The sequence below is a fragment of the Hydractinia symbiolongicarpus genome, chromosome 13 (genome assembly GCF_029227915.1).
Source record: "Hydractinia symbiolongicarpus strain clone_291-10 chromosome 13, HSymV2.1, whole genome shotgun sequence".
Classification (NCBI taxonomy): domain Eukaryota; kingdom Metazoa; phylum Cnidaria; class Hydrozoa; order Anthoathecata; family Hydractiniidae; genus Hydractinia; species Hydractinia symbiolongicarpus.
In genome coordinates this window covers 12,818,026-12,835,069 of record NC_079887.1, presented here as the reverse complement: position 1 = coordinate 12,835,069, position 17,044 = coordinate 12,818,026, and the positions used below count along the sequence as shown (strand labels likewise).

At 31.3% G+C, this 17,044-nt stretch overlaps 1 protein-coding gene across 2 annotated transcripts; it reads left to right on the top strand.

Annotated features, from left to right (window-relative positions):
- Positions 1-790: 790 nt before the first annotated feature.
- LOC130624209 (trichoplein keratin filament-binding protein-like) lies at positions 791-17,002 on the top strand. 2 transcript variants are annotated; one of them, XM_057439781.1, is made up of 18 exons: positions 791-1,014; positions 9,082-9,199; positions 10,882-10,940; positions 11,420-11,462; positions 11,905-11,961; positions 12,055-12,123; positions 12,790-12,821; positions 12,906-13,110; positions 13,740-13,789; positions 13,951-14,017; positions 14,659-14,697; positions 14,771-14,842; positions 15,555-15,616; positions 15,700-15,781; positions 15,860-16,045; positions 16,155-16,222; positions 16,395-16,473; positions 16,576-17,002. In XM_057439781.1, exons 1-18 carry the CDS (start codon positions 824-826, stop codon positions 16,606-16,608), a joined length of 1,512 nt encoding a protein of 503 aa, XP_057295764.1. In that variant the 5' UTR covers positions 791-823; the 3' UTR covers positions 16,609-17,002. The 2 variants fall into 2 exon arrangements, with proteins under 2 accessions (XP_057295764.1, XP_057295765.1); XM_057439782.1 differs by lacking the exon at positions 791-1,014 and adding an exon at positions 1,245-1,361.
- Positions 17,003-17,044: the final 42 nt, after the last annotated feature.

The following is a 17,044-nucleotide window of genomic DNA, read 5'->3' as shown; positions in this document are numbered from 1 at the left end:
CGTTGTCCCGTGCATTTTTTGGTCCCGATCCGTTACATTAAATTCATCAAAACAGCAAAATGCCCCGGGAACGAAGTTGGGTCTCTCATACAACAGAGAGAGATCCATATGACGCCCAAATGTCACAAAACATACAAGCTGCCCTATGACGTGAATAAACCACCTTGTTCTGTTGCACAAAATCCCCACAGATTATTATCCTCAAATATGTTTCGTCACCGAAATTATTTAACAAGGTTATCATTTTAAAGGCTGAAATATACGATAATGGTCATTTAAAAATGGTCGTGTAAACAGGAATAAAATGGAGAAAAGTGCCTGTAATCATTTTGAAAAGAAACTTTCAAACGTATTTGAACTTTCATTCTCTATCGTTTGTAACAGACACGCGATTCTCAATCCCAATTATTCTTGTCCACAGCTCTTTGAGATTAAAACCTTAGTACTTTCGAGGTTTATCTCTAGGAGCTCTGGGGTCGAGAATGAATCGCAACGCAAGAGGACTAAACATGTCAAAACTAAAACTACCGAGCATTTTATTAATACGTGGCACGTAGAAAAGTGCATGAAATGTTATGTGTATTTCAGCCTTAAGTTTTAAAAATAAATTAATTATGTTATGATACGGCGTAATTCTGTTTCACCGTATCGTAAACCTCATCCCCAATGCTCTTTTTTTCTCCTTGACGATCTCGGACCACAACAAAAGCCTCGGTGACAAGAAGGCTGGGTTCCGTTAGAACCAGGGTTATGGTCCTTCTATTTCAAACAGGGACGTCATACAGGATTATCAGCCCAGCATTGCTCCAAATCAAAACAAAATATGGCGCTACCGACTTTGCGACCGCAGTGGGTTAAAAGTTTTAAAAACCCTACAGAGATTTCATCAAGACACACTCAAAGAAATGAAGATTTGCGTGCCGAATGGAATCAAAATTATTCGTACTTTAAATCTGCAGAACTAAATGCCAGTAAAAACCAGGCATGGACGTCCGACAGATCTTTTAAAAGGAGGTGTGTTGTGTGTACCCTCCTACTCTTGTTATTTTATTTTACTTTGTTTGGCTAGCTACATATCCATAGATATCTATTAGCTATAACTGCTACGCAAACATTTTCTTTCTGAAGCACAATCAATATTGTTACACCCACTATGTAAATCCATTGTTCCTTTTTTTCATGTTAATTAGCTAAAGCTATGGCTATGTTAATGTGTTTTAGTCTATTCAGCATTTTTTTTTAAATTTGCTTATTCAATCAAGTTAGCTAGCTAGCCTACCACATAGCTAATTTTGCGTTTGAATACTTTTTTAAAATTGGAAAGTGGAAAAAGGTAGCTAGCTAGCTAGGACCCTTTAATGGTAAGTGGAATTGTTAACAAGTGTGGGAATTTTTATAGTCAGGAAATAAGGTTTTTATTGGAGAGTTGGTAGTTGGTAAGTTAGCGTGTTGCTACCTCTGCGGGTTAACGAGTGTCTGTATCTCAGCAACTGTCAGGAGTTGGGAGCTAAAATTTGGTACATTTTCATTTCTGTAAAATCCTATCTTACATGCAAAAAATCAGGCAAATCTGAGATGGTGGGTGTCAGGCCAAACTTATTTGTTATGGAATGATGCATACATAAAGGGTTTAAGCAAACATAAGCTCCTTCGCCTTAACCTTCGTCACTCAATGCTGTAATATAATTATTGGCATAGTTTCTCTTAAGTTGGCAATTCTTGAGTTTTTTAATTATTGTCCCCTGGTTAAAAGTGCCATCATTAAAGGTGTAATTATTATTGTTCCTAGGCCCTTCCTGATGCAATCTCTTGCAAAAAAAATTGTTTTTTTAATATCGGTTTTGTCAACACCTTGGCTCTAGATTCTGTTAAACAATCAGAAAAACTCCAACGTTTATATTTCTGTATTTTAATATTTCTGTGCTGCATCATAAATTGTTGGGATTCCTGAAAACAAATAAGGTATTACATTTTCCTAGTTTTGCTGGAATTATATATATAACCTTTAATTTCAATAAAAAGTTTTCATTAGAAGTGACCATGATTAAGCGTTGTAGTATCCCCAGTGCAATTTTTCGCATTGCGTGTTAAAATATGAAAAAATATAGGCTCTACGGAAGAGAGCAAATACAACAAATACGTTGTTACCATGAAATTTAGCAACTTATCAAGTCTTCCCTTAGCAACTACCCAATTACCCATCTCCACGATTTGAAATATTCTCATTTTTAACTTTTTTATTTTCAGCAAGATATATACAAATGATTTTAAAAAGCCAAGCAAGAAGTAAAAAAATTAATAAAAATTGACAGCAGGTGTGTGCATGATTTGGTTAAGGTTAGGGATCGTCTCCAAGATAGTTTCAGTTTTAATACAAATTGAAACGATTTTCATCGCATCGTATTTCTCTTTCTCTTATTCAACACAACATCGACATCAGCAACAATATCGTAAATATCGTAAAGCAATTTTTCAAAACTAAAAATAAAAGTTTTTCTTAAAACTAACAATTTCCTTTAAAATGAAAAATATTGCAATGAAAAAAAAATAAGAATAAAGAACGGCGATAGAAATGCTTTTTGACATCGCATTTTAAAAATTTAAGAACGAAATGTGGTGATAGCAAAGTTTTTCGAGATCGCATTTTAAAAGTTTAAGAACAAAGAACGGCGATAGAAATGCTTTTTTAGATCGCTTTTTAAAAATTTAAGAACAAAAGGTTGTGATAAAAAGCTTCATTAGAGATCGCATTTTAAAAGTTTAGGAACGAAAAGCAGCTATAGAAAAACCTATGTGACAGCGAGTAGGTTTTATTGAGAGACCTTTTAGGTTAATAATTTCTTTTATTTTTTAATGAAACGATTTACAAAATAGTGAAACGATTTCCATACGATCTGAAACGATTTCAAAAAATTAAACATTACTTTAAAATCGTTTCAAATTCATATCACATGCTATGCTAATTAAAAAATGAAACGATTTGAAACGATTTTTTTTTTAAATGATCTCAGAGACGATCCCTTACTGTAAGGAAAAAATGATATTTTTTTTTAAAAAAAATTCTTTGTTAATGGGATTGAAAAAAAAAAAAATTAATGGTGAAATTTTTATTCTTAAATTAAACCTTGAGGTATGTTTATTTATAAATAAAAAATGTTTACTCATTAGTAACTTTGGGATCAAAGTGTGATCTCGTTATAACACGTATTCGGTATCATGTGTCATTTTACCAATTAATGTTTTTTCTGTTGGGTGTCCCTACTCTCCAATGTGTTACTCGTGTCACAAATCGAATAGGGGCGAACCTGAGAAAACTTGTCAAAGATCTAAAGGGCAAAAAACTTGAAGATGGAAAAGGAATTAGTGGGAGAGGACGATTAAAACTATTGCCAAAATTGACGCCATTTTTAATACAAGCCTCAAGGTTTTCACACCAATGAAAAATAAGTTTGTTTGCTTTTTATATTTATTTTCTACATATTATAAGTATAGTTACGTCAACTTAAGAACACTTATAGCTTCACAAAATTCTTCCAAGTTTACTACATGTGTTCTCCCGAGTGCCAACTCTTGTATGTAATTGAGAACAACTTCAAGGTATCCATACAACCCTTGCTGTTGACCAACTTCTTTTTGATATAGCGACCTTGCTCATATCAGTCTTTTTCAGGAGAGGCGTGCTATTACACGCGCACGCCTTGGCACACGCCTAAATCGTTTCAGGCATGTGATTAATCCCACGCCTGAGTAATAAATATTGAGTTTTCAAAATCAACCTATAAAATCAATTTTGTAGCGTGCGTTGGCAGCCCTCAAAATAATTTTTGGAACTCGTCAGACAAAACGTCCGATAGATTTCCGTCATGGTCGGACACTTTTAGATCTAAGAAATTATTGAATAGTCCTAGTCCTTTTAATCCGCGAGCAAGCCTATTAATAGCCAACTTGACCATCCTAGCTAGTTCACCGACTCCTGACTTAGTTAAAAGAACTACGTAGACATAAATCTCTTTTGCCTGGCCCCTTCGTCGTTGATAACCAGGTCTTACACAAGAAATCCAGCCATGCGTTTCTTAACTATAATGCTGGGGTGAACGCCGACGGAGCACAGATGAAGCAAGCCTGCAAAACTGCACTTACAGGTGGAATAAACATTTTATCATGTATTTAATTGTAGATAATTTCTTTATTTAACAAAACAATTCGAAACCATAGCAGGTCTGAATTTAATAGATTTTTTCTTTAGGCCTGTAAAAACAAAACCCGCGTGAGATGTAATTTTTTTTGGAAGTTTTAAGCCCTGTGGATAAAGATTTTTTTTAATTTGAAAACAAAGCATATTTTTGCCTATTTGCTTGTGATGACCTGAGAAGTAAACAATAATTATAAAAATGACAGTATACAGTACAGTCTGAATGTAATCTATCGCGTACACGCTAATATCACACCTTTGCGTGGAGGACGGAAGTCGTTTGTCTTTTGTTATAATTAAATCCCTTGAGCGTTTTGCGAGTTTATATTTGCGTGTTAAAAAACAATGCGCTCGCGAAGAAATATCGGAGCAATTATATTTTTTCTAATAGCGAGATGCAATGTGTAAATGTATTGATAAGCTATTCCCTTAAGTATTAGCGTGAAGTAATTAAATAATAAAAATCTTTCGCGAATAATATAATACATTGCGCAAAAATGTATTGTTGATTTAATTACTTAAAAAGATTCCAGCGCGTTTAATTTAAAAAACATATGCGAAGCATTGTTCCCAACTACAGTACAGTTTTAAACTTTTAAAAAGTCATGCATACTATTTTGGACATGTAGAAAAGAAAGTTAAGATTAAGAGAGTCGCCTTACCAGTAGACGCTTGATCATCGTGTTTGGGGTTCACTATATAAAACGTCCCTCACTTTTCTACCGCAAAATGAATGCGCAACAAAAAATAACCTCGGAGCCTGTATCGCATGCATAACATTCTTTGCACATGCGTTTCACATCGCACGTGTTACTTAATTTACACATGCAAATTATCGCACACTTTCTCAAATATACCTGAAAAAGAATATTAATTTATTAATTTTCCGCATTTTTGTCTTGAAATATCAAATCTTTAAGTCCTGTCACGAAAACCAAACCATCATATCTAAACAAAACGTAACAAATTGTAGGTTGGTTTGAAACAAATAAACTTCTAAACTCACCCAACATCTTTCATTTCACCAATTAAAGTCCTTATTATTTTTATTTTCAGTCATCTTCACTTGTAAAATCTAAACATCTGCGTAAGAAAAAAAAAGAATATTTGAATAAAGTGATCGTTACTATGGTGATTTCAGCGAAGTCATGCTGCAAGTTGTTTAGCGTTGAAAATTTGTAAAGCTATTTTTCTCTGTGTTCATTTTATTGCAAAGTATTGCTTTCATTTTGACTTTCTTTTACATAACCAGGTTTAAAATCAAGCTGAATAATATGTATATCCCAAATTGTTTTTTCGATTTTTTTTTGCTTTCATAACTCTGATAAAAGTTTGATGTAAGTTACGAAAAATATAAGTTATAAAAAGTTGAATTTCAAAAAAAAAAAAAAAAATTAAATAAAACGACTTAGAATTAAGAAAGAAATCTGAAAACCATTTTAGATACTACATCCCTTCTGAATAAGATAATCGAAAAAAGATGTGGAAAATATCCAATGGTTTTGTAAAAGAAAATTCGAACGTGAAGGAGGGGGTCAAATTTTCTCCACCTTATAAATCTTTGTATTATTCATTTTAATACAAAAAACTTGTATATCAACCTATAGAAAATGTTGAGATCTTTCCAAATATTCATATATTTAAATAATAATATATTAATGTGAAGAAGATCACGTGATTTAAAAAATCATGCTCACTTTCCCTTACAGTATCTTTAAAAATGATTTTTTGTTTATATCATTATGAGAAATTTACTGATCTATACAAGCTGCTGCTGTACTGGTTTCGTAGCAGACAAAACCGTTACAAAAAAGAAATCGATATACCCTCTCAGTCAAAGCATTTTTATATTGTGTAAAAAATTTTAATCCCAGATAAATTGTTAATAATATACATATTATTAATAATATAGCTTACTTTCATTGGTTTCAAAAATTGTCCAAAGGGTTATTAGCATATAGTAAAAAGCTTGTTCCAATGTTTTTGAAAATAGGTTAAAGCAAAATAACTTTGCCTATAGAAACAAGTTGAAAATGGCATATTCAAAACCTACTTAAAATTTCTTTTCCAACGATATATTTAAAGAGTTTTTCTTCAGAAAAATTGTGAATGGATAGACATAGACGCCGCAAAAGCTCTGTTTTTGACCACAAAATCAGTGAAACATAGAAAATCAGAAAAGTAAACTAATATATTTTTTTCTGATATGTTCAATAAAATAACATGGAACGAACACAAAAACATCTTAGCCATACCTAGGTACAAGATATAACTTTAGAAATTTCAACTGTATATCTAAATATGAAAATATGAACATTGTTTTGCAAAAATTGACAATGAAACATTTTTTTCAAAAAAATCATCAAACAAACCTGAAAGAATCTCTGCAAGGCAATATTGCTTTGTGAAACCCTTAATAACAATTTTACCAAGGTTGGATGCTTCAACCTAACCTATCAAGGTAAGAACGGCCTTTCTAGTTATGTTTTTTAGAAAAAATGTCAACTTAAATGAGTTGGTTTAGATTTTCCATCATGGCGCAACTCAAATAAAAAAGCTCTACTAAAGTTGGTAGGACTGGATGTTCTGAAATATTATTGATGAAAATTATTGGTCCTTAGGGGTTCAAACTTCACACCACAAAATGTGACTAAACCTTCAACCTTTCCAACATTTCTCAACCACTTAGTATTTTCATTACTGACTGATTGGCATGGGTTAAAGTGCCCTAGACTTTCCACAAACACATCTCTAAAGTGATTTTATTTGCGAAATCTGTTTAAAAAGGCTAAAAAATGATGAAAAATTGAGCTAAATCTATAAAAAAAGCTTCAGAGATTTTTTCACTGATAAGGTGGCTCAAATACCCAACAGTATAATATAGTCATCTAAGACCCATGTTTATCCCTATATTTAAAATGGGTAGTGGTGAAACACTAAATCTTAAACAATTTCATTGGGAGTCTATCTCTTCAATTAGCCAAAATTTCTTACAAAAGTGAGCCCCTGCTTGGTTTATTAACTGATTGAAAAACATTACTTTGGATGCTAAGGCCAGCAAAGATGGAATATTATTAATCTGTTTGAAAGGGTCCAAAAGGCTTTTAGGGCCAAATATGTTACATCTATTAAATAAAAAAGTTTCAGTGCCAATGACTTCAGCATCCCTAGTGTATTATACCAGCAAAAGAGCTTGATTTTAATTGTGAAATCATTTAAGGTCTTATGACTAAACCAATGATCTGTCCAACATTGTCCAATAGGGTAAGGGTGAGGCACAATTTGCAAAACATAGTGATACATGTGCTTGAAGTTTATCAACTTAAAGTCAGAATTTTTTCCTAATTTACATGAACTTGGGGAAGTCTTAGATTTACTGTTTAGTCCCTTGCCTCGTTCTCTACCAACCTTTAGCTTGCTTTTAATTTCTAGGACCATGTTGTCACGCTTATTCCAGCATTCGCATAAAATTGAATTGATATTCTCTGGTCTATCAATTAAGTGCAAAGTAAACACCAGGTTGCCTAAATTTTTCTGAAAAAACCATACCTAACAAAACATCAAATAAAATCACTATTAATCGATTAGAAGTATAAATATTTATTTTATTGAACAGAAAAGGGATCATACTACATCGAATCACTATTTATACCACTGTGATAACTTTTTCTCTTTCTTTTTAGCGGTTAAAGAAAATTTTAAAAATTTAGGTGTTTCATAGTTTGCAAGCTTACATTACATGGTCCCAGACTCCCCATACCAATTTTGAAGTCCATAGCTAATAGCGCGGTGTTGGCACAAGCCTTGGACTATTGTGTTGTGGACTCTGGAAAAAAACCTCTTGTTGATTGTTAAGGAACACTATAGGCAACTTGCCATTGACCCTTTGAGAGTGTTTATTTTGTTGCAGTAACCGTTATAGAAATAAGTACAACAAACACTTAATGATGGAATTCACGATTTTAACATTTCCTTTATAGAAAGATTCGCAAAGACAACATTTTCGATTTGCAAATTGCGAATTGCAATTTGATAATTCAAACCTTACACAGGCTAACAACCAGTCTTAATAAGTCAAAACGGAAGTTTATTTTGGGACAGGCTTGACTGTAGGCCTTTTTTCTTAGCAGATTTGTATGAATCAAATGGTAAAAATCAATTTGGATAGAAAGATATTTGGTATAATGCATATTAACATAGCGAGCATTGACATACTGATAAGTTTTCTAAATTTAATTTCATCTATTTGAACATTCAGGCATCCTTCAGCAAAGTAACATTTGCACCAAATTCATACAGAAAATGATACAGTAGTATTTTAGACTTCATTATTCTCTTTTTCTTTTATCCATGCCCTTTTACTTGACAGCATTTTCTTTTTTGATTGCTCAAACTGATTAGAAATAACTGACATTTTATAATTTATGAACAAGAAAAAAAAATCTTGTCAGCTTGTTTTAATGATTATGTTATATATATATTATGTTAATAAAGGTTAGGAAGTGCTTTAGGAGTTATAGCAATAGCCTTATTAAAAAATCAAGGTCATGGGAGAACTCATCACCTCATCCCTTTTTGTCAGACCTGTAATAATTGTATACTGTACTCAGTAAAGGCATCTTGATCACTCAAGTTTGAAACTTTTAAGTGGGTATCATTATAATCCTCACAAAGAAAGGAATAGGATCGATCTCTCAAAGCCCTTTTCCGTTGATCCCAAATGTTAGTTTTCTAAAATTAACATTAGTCCTCATATTACAGCATGCTACTGTCATGCTATTTTTTCTGCTATTATTCCAACTTTTTTTTTTAACAATTTTGTTAATGAAAGTTTACATGAAAAATCAGATGTTGTTTTGTATTGATTGACGTTGTGCTCCCTTTTTTAGTATGAATGCAGTAGACAAGTTGTTCAGCAAAGAGATTCGCAATGAAAAATATGAGCAACTTTTTCAACGAAGAGAAAAATTAAGAGAATTGCTGTCGAAAGAAAATAAAGCTTATGAGGTAACCTTGAATGTCTTCACTTTTTCATTTTTACATAACAATTTGGAACACTACTCTAAAAAGAGCCTAGACATGGTTCTTTTACAGTAAAAGCATTGTAAATATCACTTTGTTTGTATAATATAGCTTGTTAACTTCTGATGTAATACAGTAAAAATGTCTAGGTGATGACCAAAAGTTCTTTTTAATATCATCCTCTTCTTAAAATGATACAAAGAAATAATGAGAATTCTTTCTAAAATACAAAAAGCCTTAGAATAATTTTTTAGAATAATTTTTCGATTTTAGCATTTTTGTGATCTTTTTTTATGGACACCTTCAAAATACAACAGTACGAATTAACCCATGAATACGCCTTTAATTTAAACAGACTATTTTTTAACTTTGCATTGAAATACTTGCAGAGTAAGTAGCTACAATGCTTCACAAAATGTTTAGGGATAGCGTGGGAACTTTTAAAGATAATTTACAATGCACAAAACAATTTTATATTCAGAACAAACAATCAAGCTTGGACATATTCTTAGAATATTATGAACTTCTGACCCATTTTTAGGAGTTTGTTCTTACAAAAAAGTGCTTAAAGGAAATATTTTTTGGCTGAAGACATCATATTGGATTTAATGTTTAAGAGCAAATTTAGCTCCGAAAGTTGAGATGGTTAAAAAATTATTATACGCCTAAATTCATTTCCCTACCAGATAATCTAAACAACACACCTGCTTTTTTTTCTTTCGCAAAGTTCAATCAGTTTTTTACTTTGATTACTAAACTTCGCTTCATCCCAAATAAAATGAAATGAAAGCGTATGCAATTGCTCAATAAATTTTCAATTAATTATCTTTGTGATGTTTTATCATCGTTTCTTGTTCTTTTTTAAAAAGATATTTCTAACTAACACCAACTTCGTTCAACAACAACAGATTGTTTTTCACATTTTCGAATCGAATTACATTCATTTTTTAATCTGATAGATTTTCTATAAAAGTAACCAACTTTGGTCTGGTAATAAACAAATAAAAAGTTTAGAAAAAGAAATAAACTTTGAGCTAACCTCATGATGAGAAACTTTGGAATGCCCTGTTTGAAAAACTTTTTTAGGTTCAATTTTGAGTAAATGAGCTTCGGTTTTCTTTTTTAAGTCGATAAAAACCAACTTGTTTCCGCGAGATACATATGTGATTTGTGTGACAGATTCTTCTTCTGACAAGGAATAAAGTTTGGTTCAAAGAATTCTATATATGGATATTGACTGTCTTTTTACATGTATTTTAAAAATTGATACAATGAAATGCAAATGGAGTGTTTTCTTTCTTCATCAAAACCTTGTCAAAAGTAAATCTTTAAAAAATAATCCTGGCTTTTACAAACCCAAACAAACTAGATATCAGTTAATCACAATACAATATAAACTGTTTTATCTATCTCTTCCCAGAAATATTTTTCTTGATCAGTGTATCGACCTTGCAAGCTGAGTATATTCTATTGACCTTGGGTAATATTACTCAGTATAGATATACAAAATAGTTTATATTGTATAAATATTACACAAGTATTTTTTAAATAAAGTTGGCACTAGCTTTAAAAATATAACTCTGAGAGTTAAAAGAGGAAGAATGTGTACTTTGTAAGTTTGTTAGAGAGTTATTGTATATTTCTAATGCTAAGGTAAATTTCTTTAGATTGAATTGAGAGAGAGGAGAAAGTACCATGGAAAGGATTTTAAAGCCATGCAACAAAGGTGGGTTTTTTTTTAATTTTGATTTGATGATTTAAAAACTCTTGATTCTCCAGATAATTTAATTTTACCCATGCTGCAAAGTTATGATGTTTTATTTTACCTAAATGTAGAGAAAACGGTGTAGGCATACCTATTAGGGATATTGCAAAGGCATATAAGACATATATATATATATATATTCAAAAACAAAGGCATCTCTCTCCAGCAAAGTCTTGTATTTTTCTATTTTTTTTCACGGGAGATTTGTTTTGTTTATTCTTTTAATCAGCATAATATAATGTGCTAATTTTAAACCTGTTTTTTCACTTTATGCATACTTTGTGCAATATTGTAGTTTTCAGTTTCCTTATTATTTATTTGCATGTAAAAGGCTTGGAGAATAATGACGCTAAAATATTACATTTAAAACAAATATTGTACCTTGTGATAACTGCAACATATTGGAAGATATGTATATAATTAAATATGCTTCCATTTAGAGTGGATGATCTTCAAGCTGAAAAAGAAGCACACAGGAAACAAGTAAATATCAATACTGAACATAATCGATTATATGTGGAATAAACACAACTTTTTTAAAGTGTTTTATATTCTGTTTTTAAAATTAAAAAATGCATTTGTCCATATTTACAACATTTCCTCCTTAATCACCTTATATTACTGGCAAACAATCAGAATGGGAAATAATGCTTGAACAATTTCAATGATTGGCATCAACATAAAATTGATTACTTTCATTAAATAATAGGGGTGGGATATCATTAGTTATTCCATAGGCGGTTTTGCCTACCAGTATATAACAATACGATGTATGCTAAGAAAACATGCTATATTACAAATTGTTCCTTGCTGATGAATTATGACTTTTGCTTGTGAATCCCTTTTTAATAGCATTGACGCTGAAAATCAGTCAACATAATTATTGTTTTGTTTTCTTTTTTAACCAAGAGATTATTTGCTTTAGTTGGCCCAAGAAAAGTTGCATGATCATTGGAGAAAAAATGAGCCAAGGTTAAGAGAGGTAAACAATGAGACTTAAAAACATTGTACACAGAGTAGAGTAACAGGTACTTTCATGTAATGTTGTCATGTACTAATTATATTTGCCTTGTAGATTGAGTATGAGCGAAATAAAAAATATGTGACATCTCGATGGAAAGATCAAGTGGCTGAAAAAGAGCAAGTAAGATTACCTTTTTTTCTTTTGTAAACAATTTTTGGCATTATGATATTTTAGATTTTCATGCTAAATTTACGGCATTTGGATTCACAATCTACGTTGTTCTTTTGTTGTTCTTTTTGAATCAATGTTGCAAATAAAATTTAGGAATTATGATTTATAAACCCTTCCTCGGTACTCAATTTAAATTTAAACAAATGAGAGTGTGTCACTTTCTTTAAAATAAAACTTTATTGACATTGATTCTGTTTTACAACTAAAACTTTAGCAGATCTAAGCTTTTTTTCTTCATTACCAGGAAAAAGTAAGCTATGTATTTAAAGGAAAATATACACTTTTATTTTATATAACAAGTAACTATAGGTGCTCGAGTTGTCACCTTAACTGAACCATATTTTGGTATTTCGAAATGTATGACCATATCATCATCTTGAATAAAAGTATAGCAATTGGCTAATTTACCTTTTATTTTTCATAAAGAAGCAACATTCAGCACTGCAAACAGAACTTAGTTGCTTAAACTATAAGAAAATAAAAGTCTGTAATGTTTGTCAGTGTCAATAGATCTAAGACGTCATTCTGAGTTCGGGTTTTCTCTAAATGGAAGGCTTTTTAATTAGATTTGCCTAAAACTGTGTAGTAACTTTTGGCTCCACTGACTTTTTTCAGGTTGTAGAATTAGCCAAGGAACAAGACAGAAAGTATGTGAAATTTGTTAAAACTCTGTGTAAGTGCTTAAAATAAGAACAATTACAGTAATTCTTTTTATTCTGTTTGAAATCCAGACTTGACAAAATACTAAAATTACAAAACGAAGCCGCCTTAGAAGAAGAAAAAAGGAAAGTGGAGGAAACTGCATTAAAAAATAAAATTCTGGCTGATGAGTTGAAACAACAGATGGCATTATTACACAGAAAAGAAGAAGAAAGTAAAATGCTTAAAGCTGAAGAAGAAAAGCTACGCCATCACAATGAAGCTTTGTTGGAATCAGTAAGATTTTATTTATTACCATAGTGAGTTAGTGCTAAAGAGTTGCTGAAGGTATATTTGCACAAAGCAAATACAAGTCCGTAGTAATTTTTGTATTTGAGAATGATGTACAAAAAGTTGTATTGAGATTCTAAAAAACTCATATTCATGTAAGTGTTAAAATTTCAAAAAAATGAAAGACTTCTCAAAGTGTTAGCTTAATGGAGGGTGGGTATAGGTATTCTATCAACATGGGTGCTTGTTAAAATAGGCACTTCAGGTGGGTGGTTTGAAAGCTGACACTTTTCATGTGCATGGTTTGAGAGTTAAGACACTTCAAGTGGGTGGTTTTAGAGCTAATACACGTTAGGTGGGTGGTTTAAGAGCTTACGTGCTTCAGGCTGGCTTATGGCTTATAAAAAGGACATCGTGGATCTGTATTGTTTGTAATGAAAACCTTTCATGAACTTTCAGTATTACAGGAAAGTTTGTTTTGAAATCTGCTTGTGAAATGGTTTTAAATTTGATATTGCAATAACATGTTCTGATATAGAGAAGATAATAAAGGTGTCCTCATCTTTGTCATCTTGTCTATATTAAAATTATGCATTATCATTCGGTTTATGAATTATCAGTAACATTATATGTAGGAAAAAATAAGAAAAGATTTTGAAAATCAAAGAAAGAAAAGAGAATTTGGGTATGCAACGTTCTTTGTTCACTGCAAATTAGTTTTAGTTTTACCGTATTATTTAATAATTTACTGTTTCAATTTTAATCTCTTTACAAAATCAACTGAATTTTTCTTGTTGCTGATTGAAGTGGTTTTTAAAATGTAGCTTGATCAGTTTTAATTTTTAGACGCATACTTATTCGACAATACAAACAACAACTTAAACAACGTAGCAAAGAAGTCCAGGAGGCTCTCGTAAGAAATTTTTAACCCTACTGCAAATAGCTAATAAACACATTGGAATTGTTTTTAAACAATTTTAATGTGAACATTATTTTATAATTCGTTTTTTTAAGTTTTTGTAATGTTTTTTGCTATGCAGAAGCTGATAAATTTCGAACTGTGAGATATCTTTTAATTTAAATCTTCTTTTTTACAGGAGCCTAATGTTTTCATGTGTCTGCATGTTGTTTTGAATTTTCATGTTTTATATGAACACATCTAAGCATTTATTAGTGTTTTTTTTCTTATCTTGGCTGTTTATTTTAACATTTTTCGGCTATTATTCGGCTATTATATTATTATTTTCGGCTGTTATGATCCCAGTTGGCAGTTAGCATGATTTAGAATTAATTGCTAACATTGTTGTGTAGCTATGCATTGACCATGTTTAGGTTGTTTTTGCAGCCCAAAATAGAGTATAATACATTATTTATAAAGGGTATTAGCTGTAGAGGTTAATCAATAAAAAAGTTTTAAATAAAAAATATTTCTGCTACAGCCATTATTAACTATCATCATATTAAACTTGTTTTCCATTGCCTTTTCACCTTTTGCTAATGCAATTATTTGATCTTAGACAGGCACTTTATTGAATGTATCTATTTGATATTTAGAAATTTGATTTGAAGATACTCGCTGAAATTGCTGAAAAAGTTAGTGTTGCTCCATTTTTTATTAATCCTTAAAAACGTGAAATTGTTTAAACTAATGTAGATATTCAACTAGGAAAAAAAAGAGGAGCTCATTAAATCAGCAAGAAGAGAAAAAATAAAAGCAGATGCTGAATACATGCATCAGGTAAGTCCGTTTAAAATTTGTTCATATGCTTTGTTATGTTATTTTAATGCCATAAAAACCGACTAACCAGGGCTGCACTGCAAGATATAGCCTAAGGTCTAAAAGCAATGGCTGAGGGAAATATCTCAGGACAGGACAGGGTAATTGGTTATTATTGTATTTGCTTACCATCTAGGGTAGATAAAAAGAAAAATGTGAATTTCGTTTTAGTTTTCCTATAATATAATTCATTTTATGTTGATTGAGGAATCAAAAACTCTTAAAATGAGGGAGGACATATTTGTGCTATAAATCGGTCGTCATGTATTTAGTTTTTTTTATATGAAACTGGATATTTCATCATCGTTTTGTATAGACAATATAGCTAGATAGTTAACTAGTAATGTTGAATACTCTGAATACTTAACGTTAAAACATGATGCTATTTGTGTTATAGGAGTTAGGGACATAATCATTTCCAATGCTGAAACTTCTTTTTTAAGCAACTATTTTTATGTTGACTCATCCAGAAGGTTAACAAATTGTGTAACCTTGTAGTTCTTGAACCCCTGTTTAAAGAAAATGTTAAAGTTTCAAATGTAATGATTAGTTTTTTGTTTAAATCTGTCTGGCTGAAAGTTATTTAATTAAAGGCATAATGTATAACCTAAGTCGGTTACAATAAAAAACACAATCAACCAAATAATAATTAAACATTTTTTGTATTAATTAGGTTGTTGCTGATCAACTTCGTTTAGAGAAGACAAGAGAAGCAGAGCTTGACATGTTGTTTCAGTAGGTTTGGCGTTTTTGCATAATTATGCGACTTTTTCTTACAGTTTGTTGTGAATCTTATCCTTCTGTACTGTTATTTGCAGGGAGGAGGCAAGTAGGCAGTGGCGAAAAAGAGAAAGTGAATGGGAAAGAGAACGTTTAGCAAGAGAGAAATTAATGAAATCAGTATGTTTTGTTTTATACACTTGCGAATTGAAGCACACAAAATTGGCTGTGGGGAATTGAATTGATTTTTTTTCCAAGGTTTTTGAGGAACGTCAACAGCAAATTGAAGCAAAGATGGAACACATTCGAGCAAAGCAGCAGGAGACTATCGAAGAGAGAGAATTACTGCTACAGCAAATGGAAGAGCATCAACTTCTCACGCACAGGAAAGAAAATGAAAAGTTAACTAAAAGAAGGCAACGGGAAGAAGAAATACAAGAGCAGGTATGTGTCAAATATATTTGGTATAGTTTGGTTTGGCATAATAAACCATGCATTGAGAATTATGTCATTAAATGTCAAGTGGTTGATAACATTGAATTCTCTGTGTCAGATAACAGCACGTGAGACTGAACGAGAACGACAAAAGCGGAAAGAAAAGGAAGAAAGTGAACGTGCTAGGTAACTTTATAAGCCCATAAACATTGATTTATATTTCGCAGAGTGTACTATATACTTTCCGTGTGAAGTTGTGGGTTTTCCTAATTGAAATGCACATCTAATGTAGAAGGACGATGATAAAGTTTCAATCTTATGTTTAAGGGAAATATCTGAACAAAGCTTATTTTAACAGGTTTGAAGAGGAACAATATGAAGACATGTTAGCCCAAGAAGCTACTCGACTCAATGTAGACACTTACTCCCCACCTGTGGTAATTATGACTATTTTGTGATAATTATTCTTTTGGCATCCGTATGTTTACATGTACCAAAACTGTAGGAAAATTTATTAAAATTCTATTTTTTTCTTTTAGTCATTTCGAAGGAAAAAAGTTGCATTCCTTTAGTACGTTGTTGGATTGGTACCACATTTATTTTTTTATCTTCACTAAAGAGTTTTTATTGCTTCTTATACATAAAATTGACAAAAATTTAGAAATTAAATTTTTATATGCTTTTAACTCTGGTAGAGACCGACATTTTTACTTGTACCTTAATTGGTGGTTGTGTTGCTGTGAAGGGGTGTACACCATAATGCCTGTATATAAACATTTAATGCATCCAATTAGATGTATATTGTGTGATTTACGTTTTTAATTTATTATGTATATAAGCATAAAGTTATAATTTTATTTATTTACATTTGATGTTGAACTTAAATCATGTCTCTTCTTTACAAAACTAGTGTAAGAAACTAAGGATATTGCTTTGAAATAAATTTGTCAAATATGCAACAATTTAGTTCGTTACTTGAGTCAATTATTACCAATGAAGTGCAGAATT

Bases quoted from the DNA above. Each gene is read 5' to 3' on its own strand.
- LOC130624209 (XM_057439781.1), top strand. From the start codon at position 824: ATGGCGCTACCGACTTTGCGACCGCAGTGGGTTAAAAGTTTTAAAAAC. The intron at 11,463-11,904 runs GTAAATATCAAT...TATTTGCTTTAG, and splicing joins AAGAAGCACACAGGAAACAA to TTGGCCCAAGAAAAGTTGCA. The intron at 15,782-15,859 runs GTATGTTTTGTT...TTTTTTTCCAAG, and splicing joins GAGAGAAATTAATGAAATCA to GTTTTTGAGGAACGTCAACA.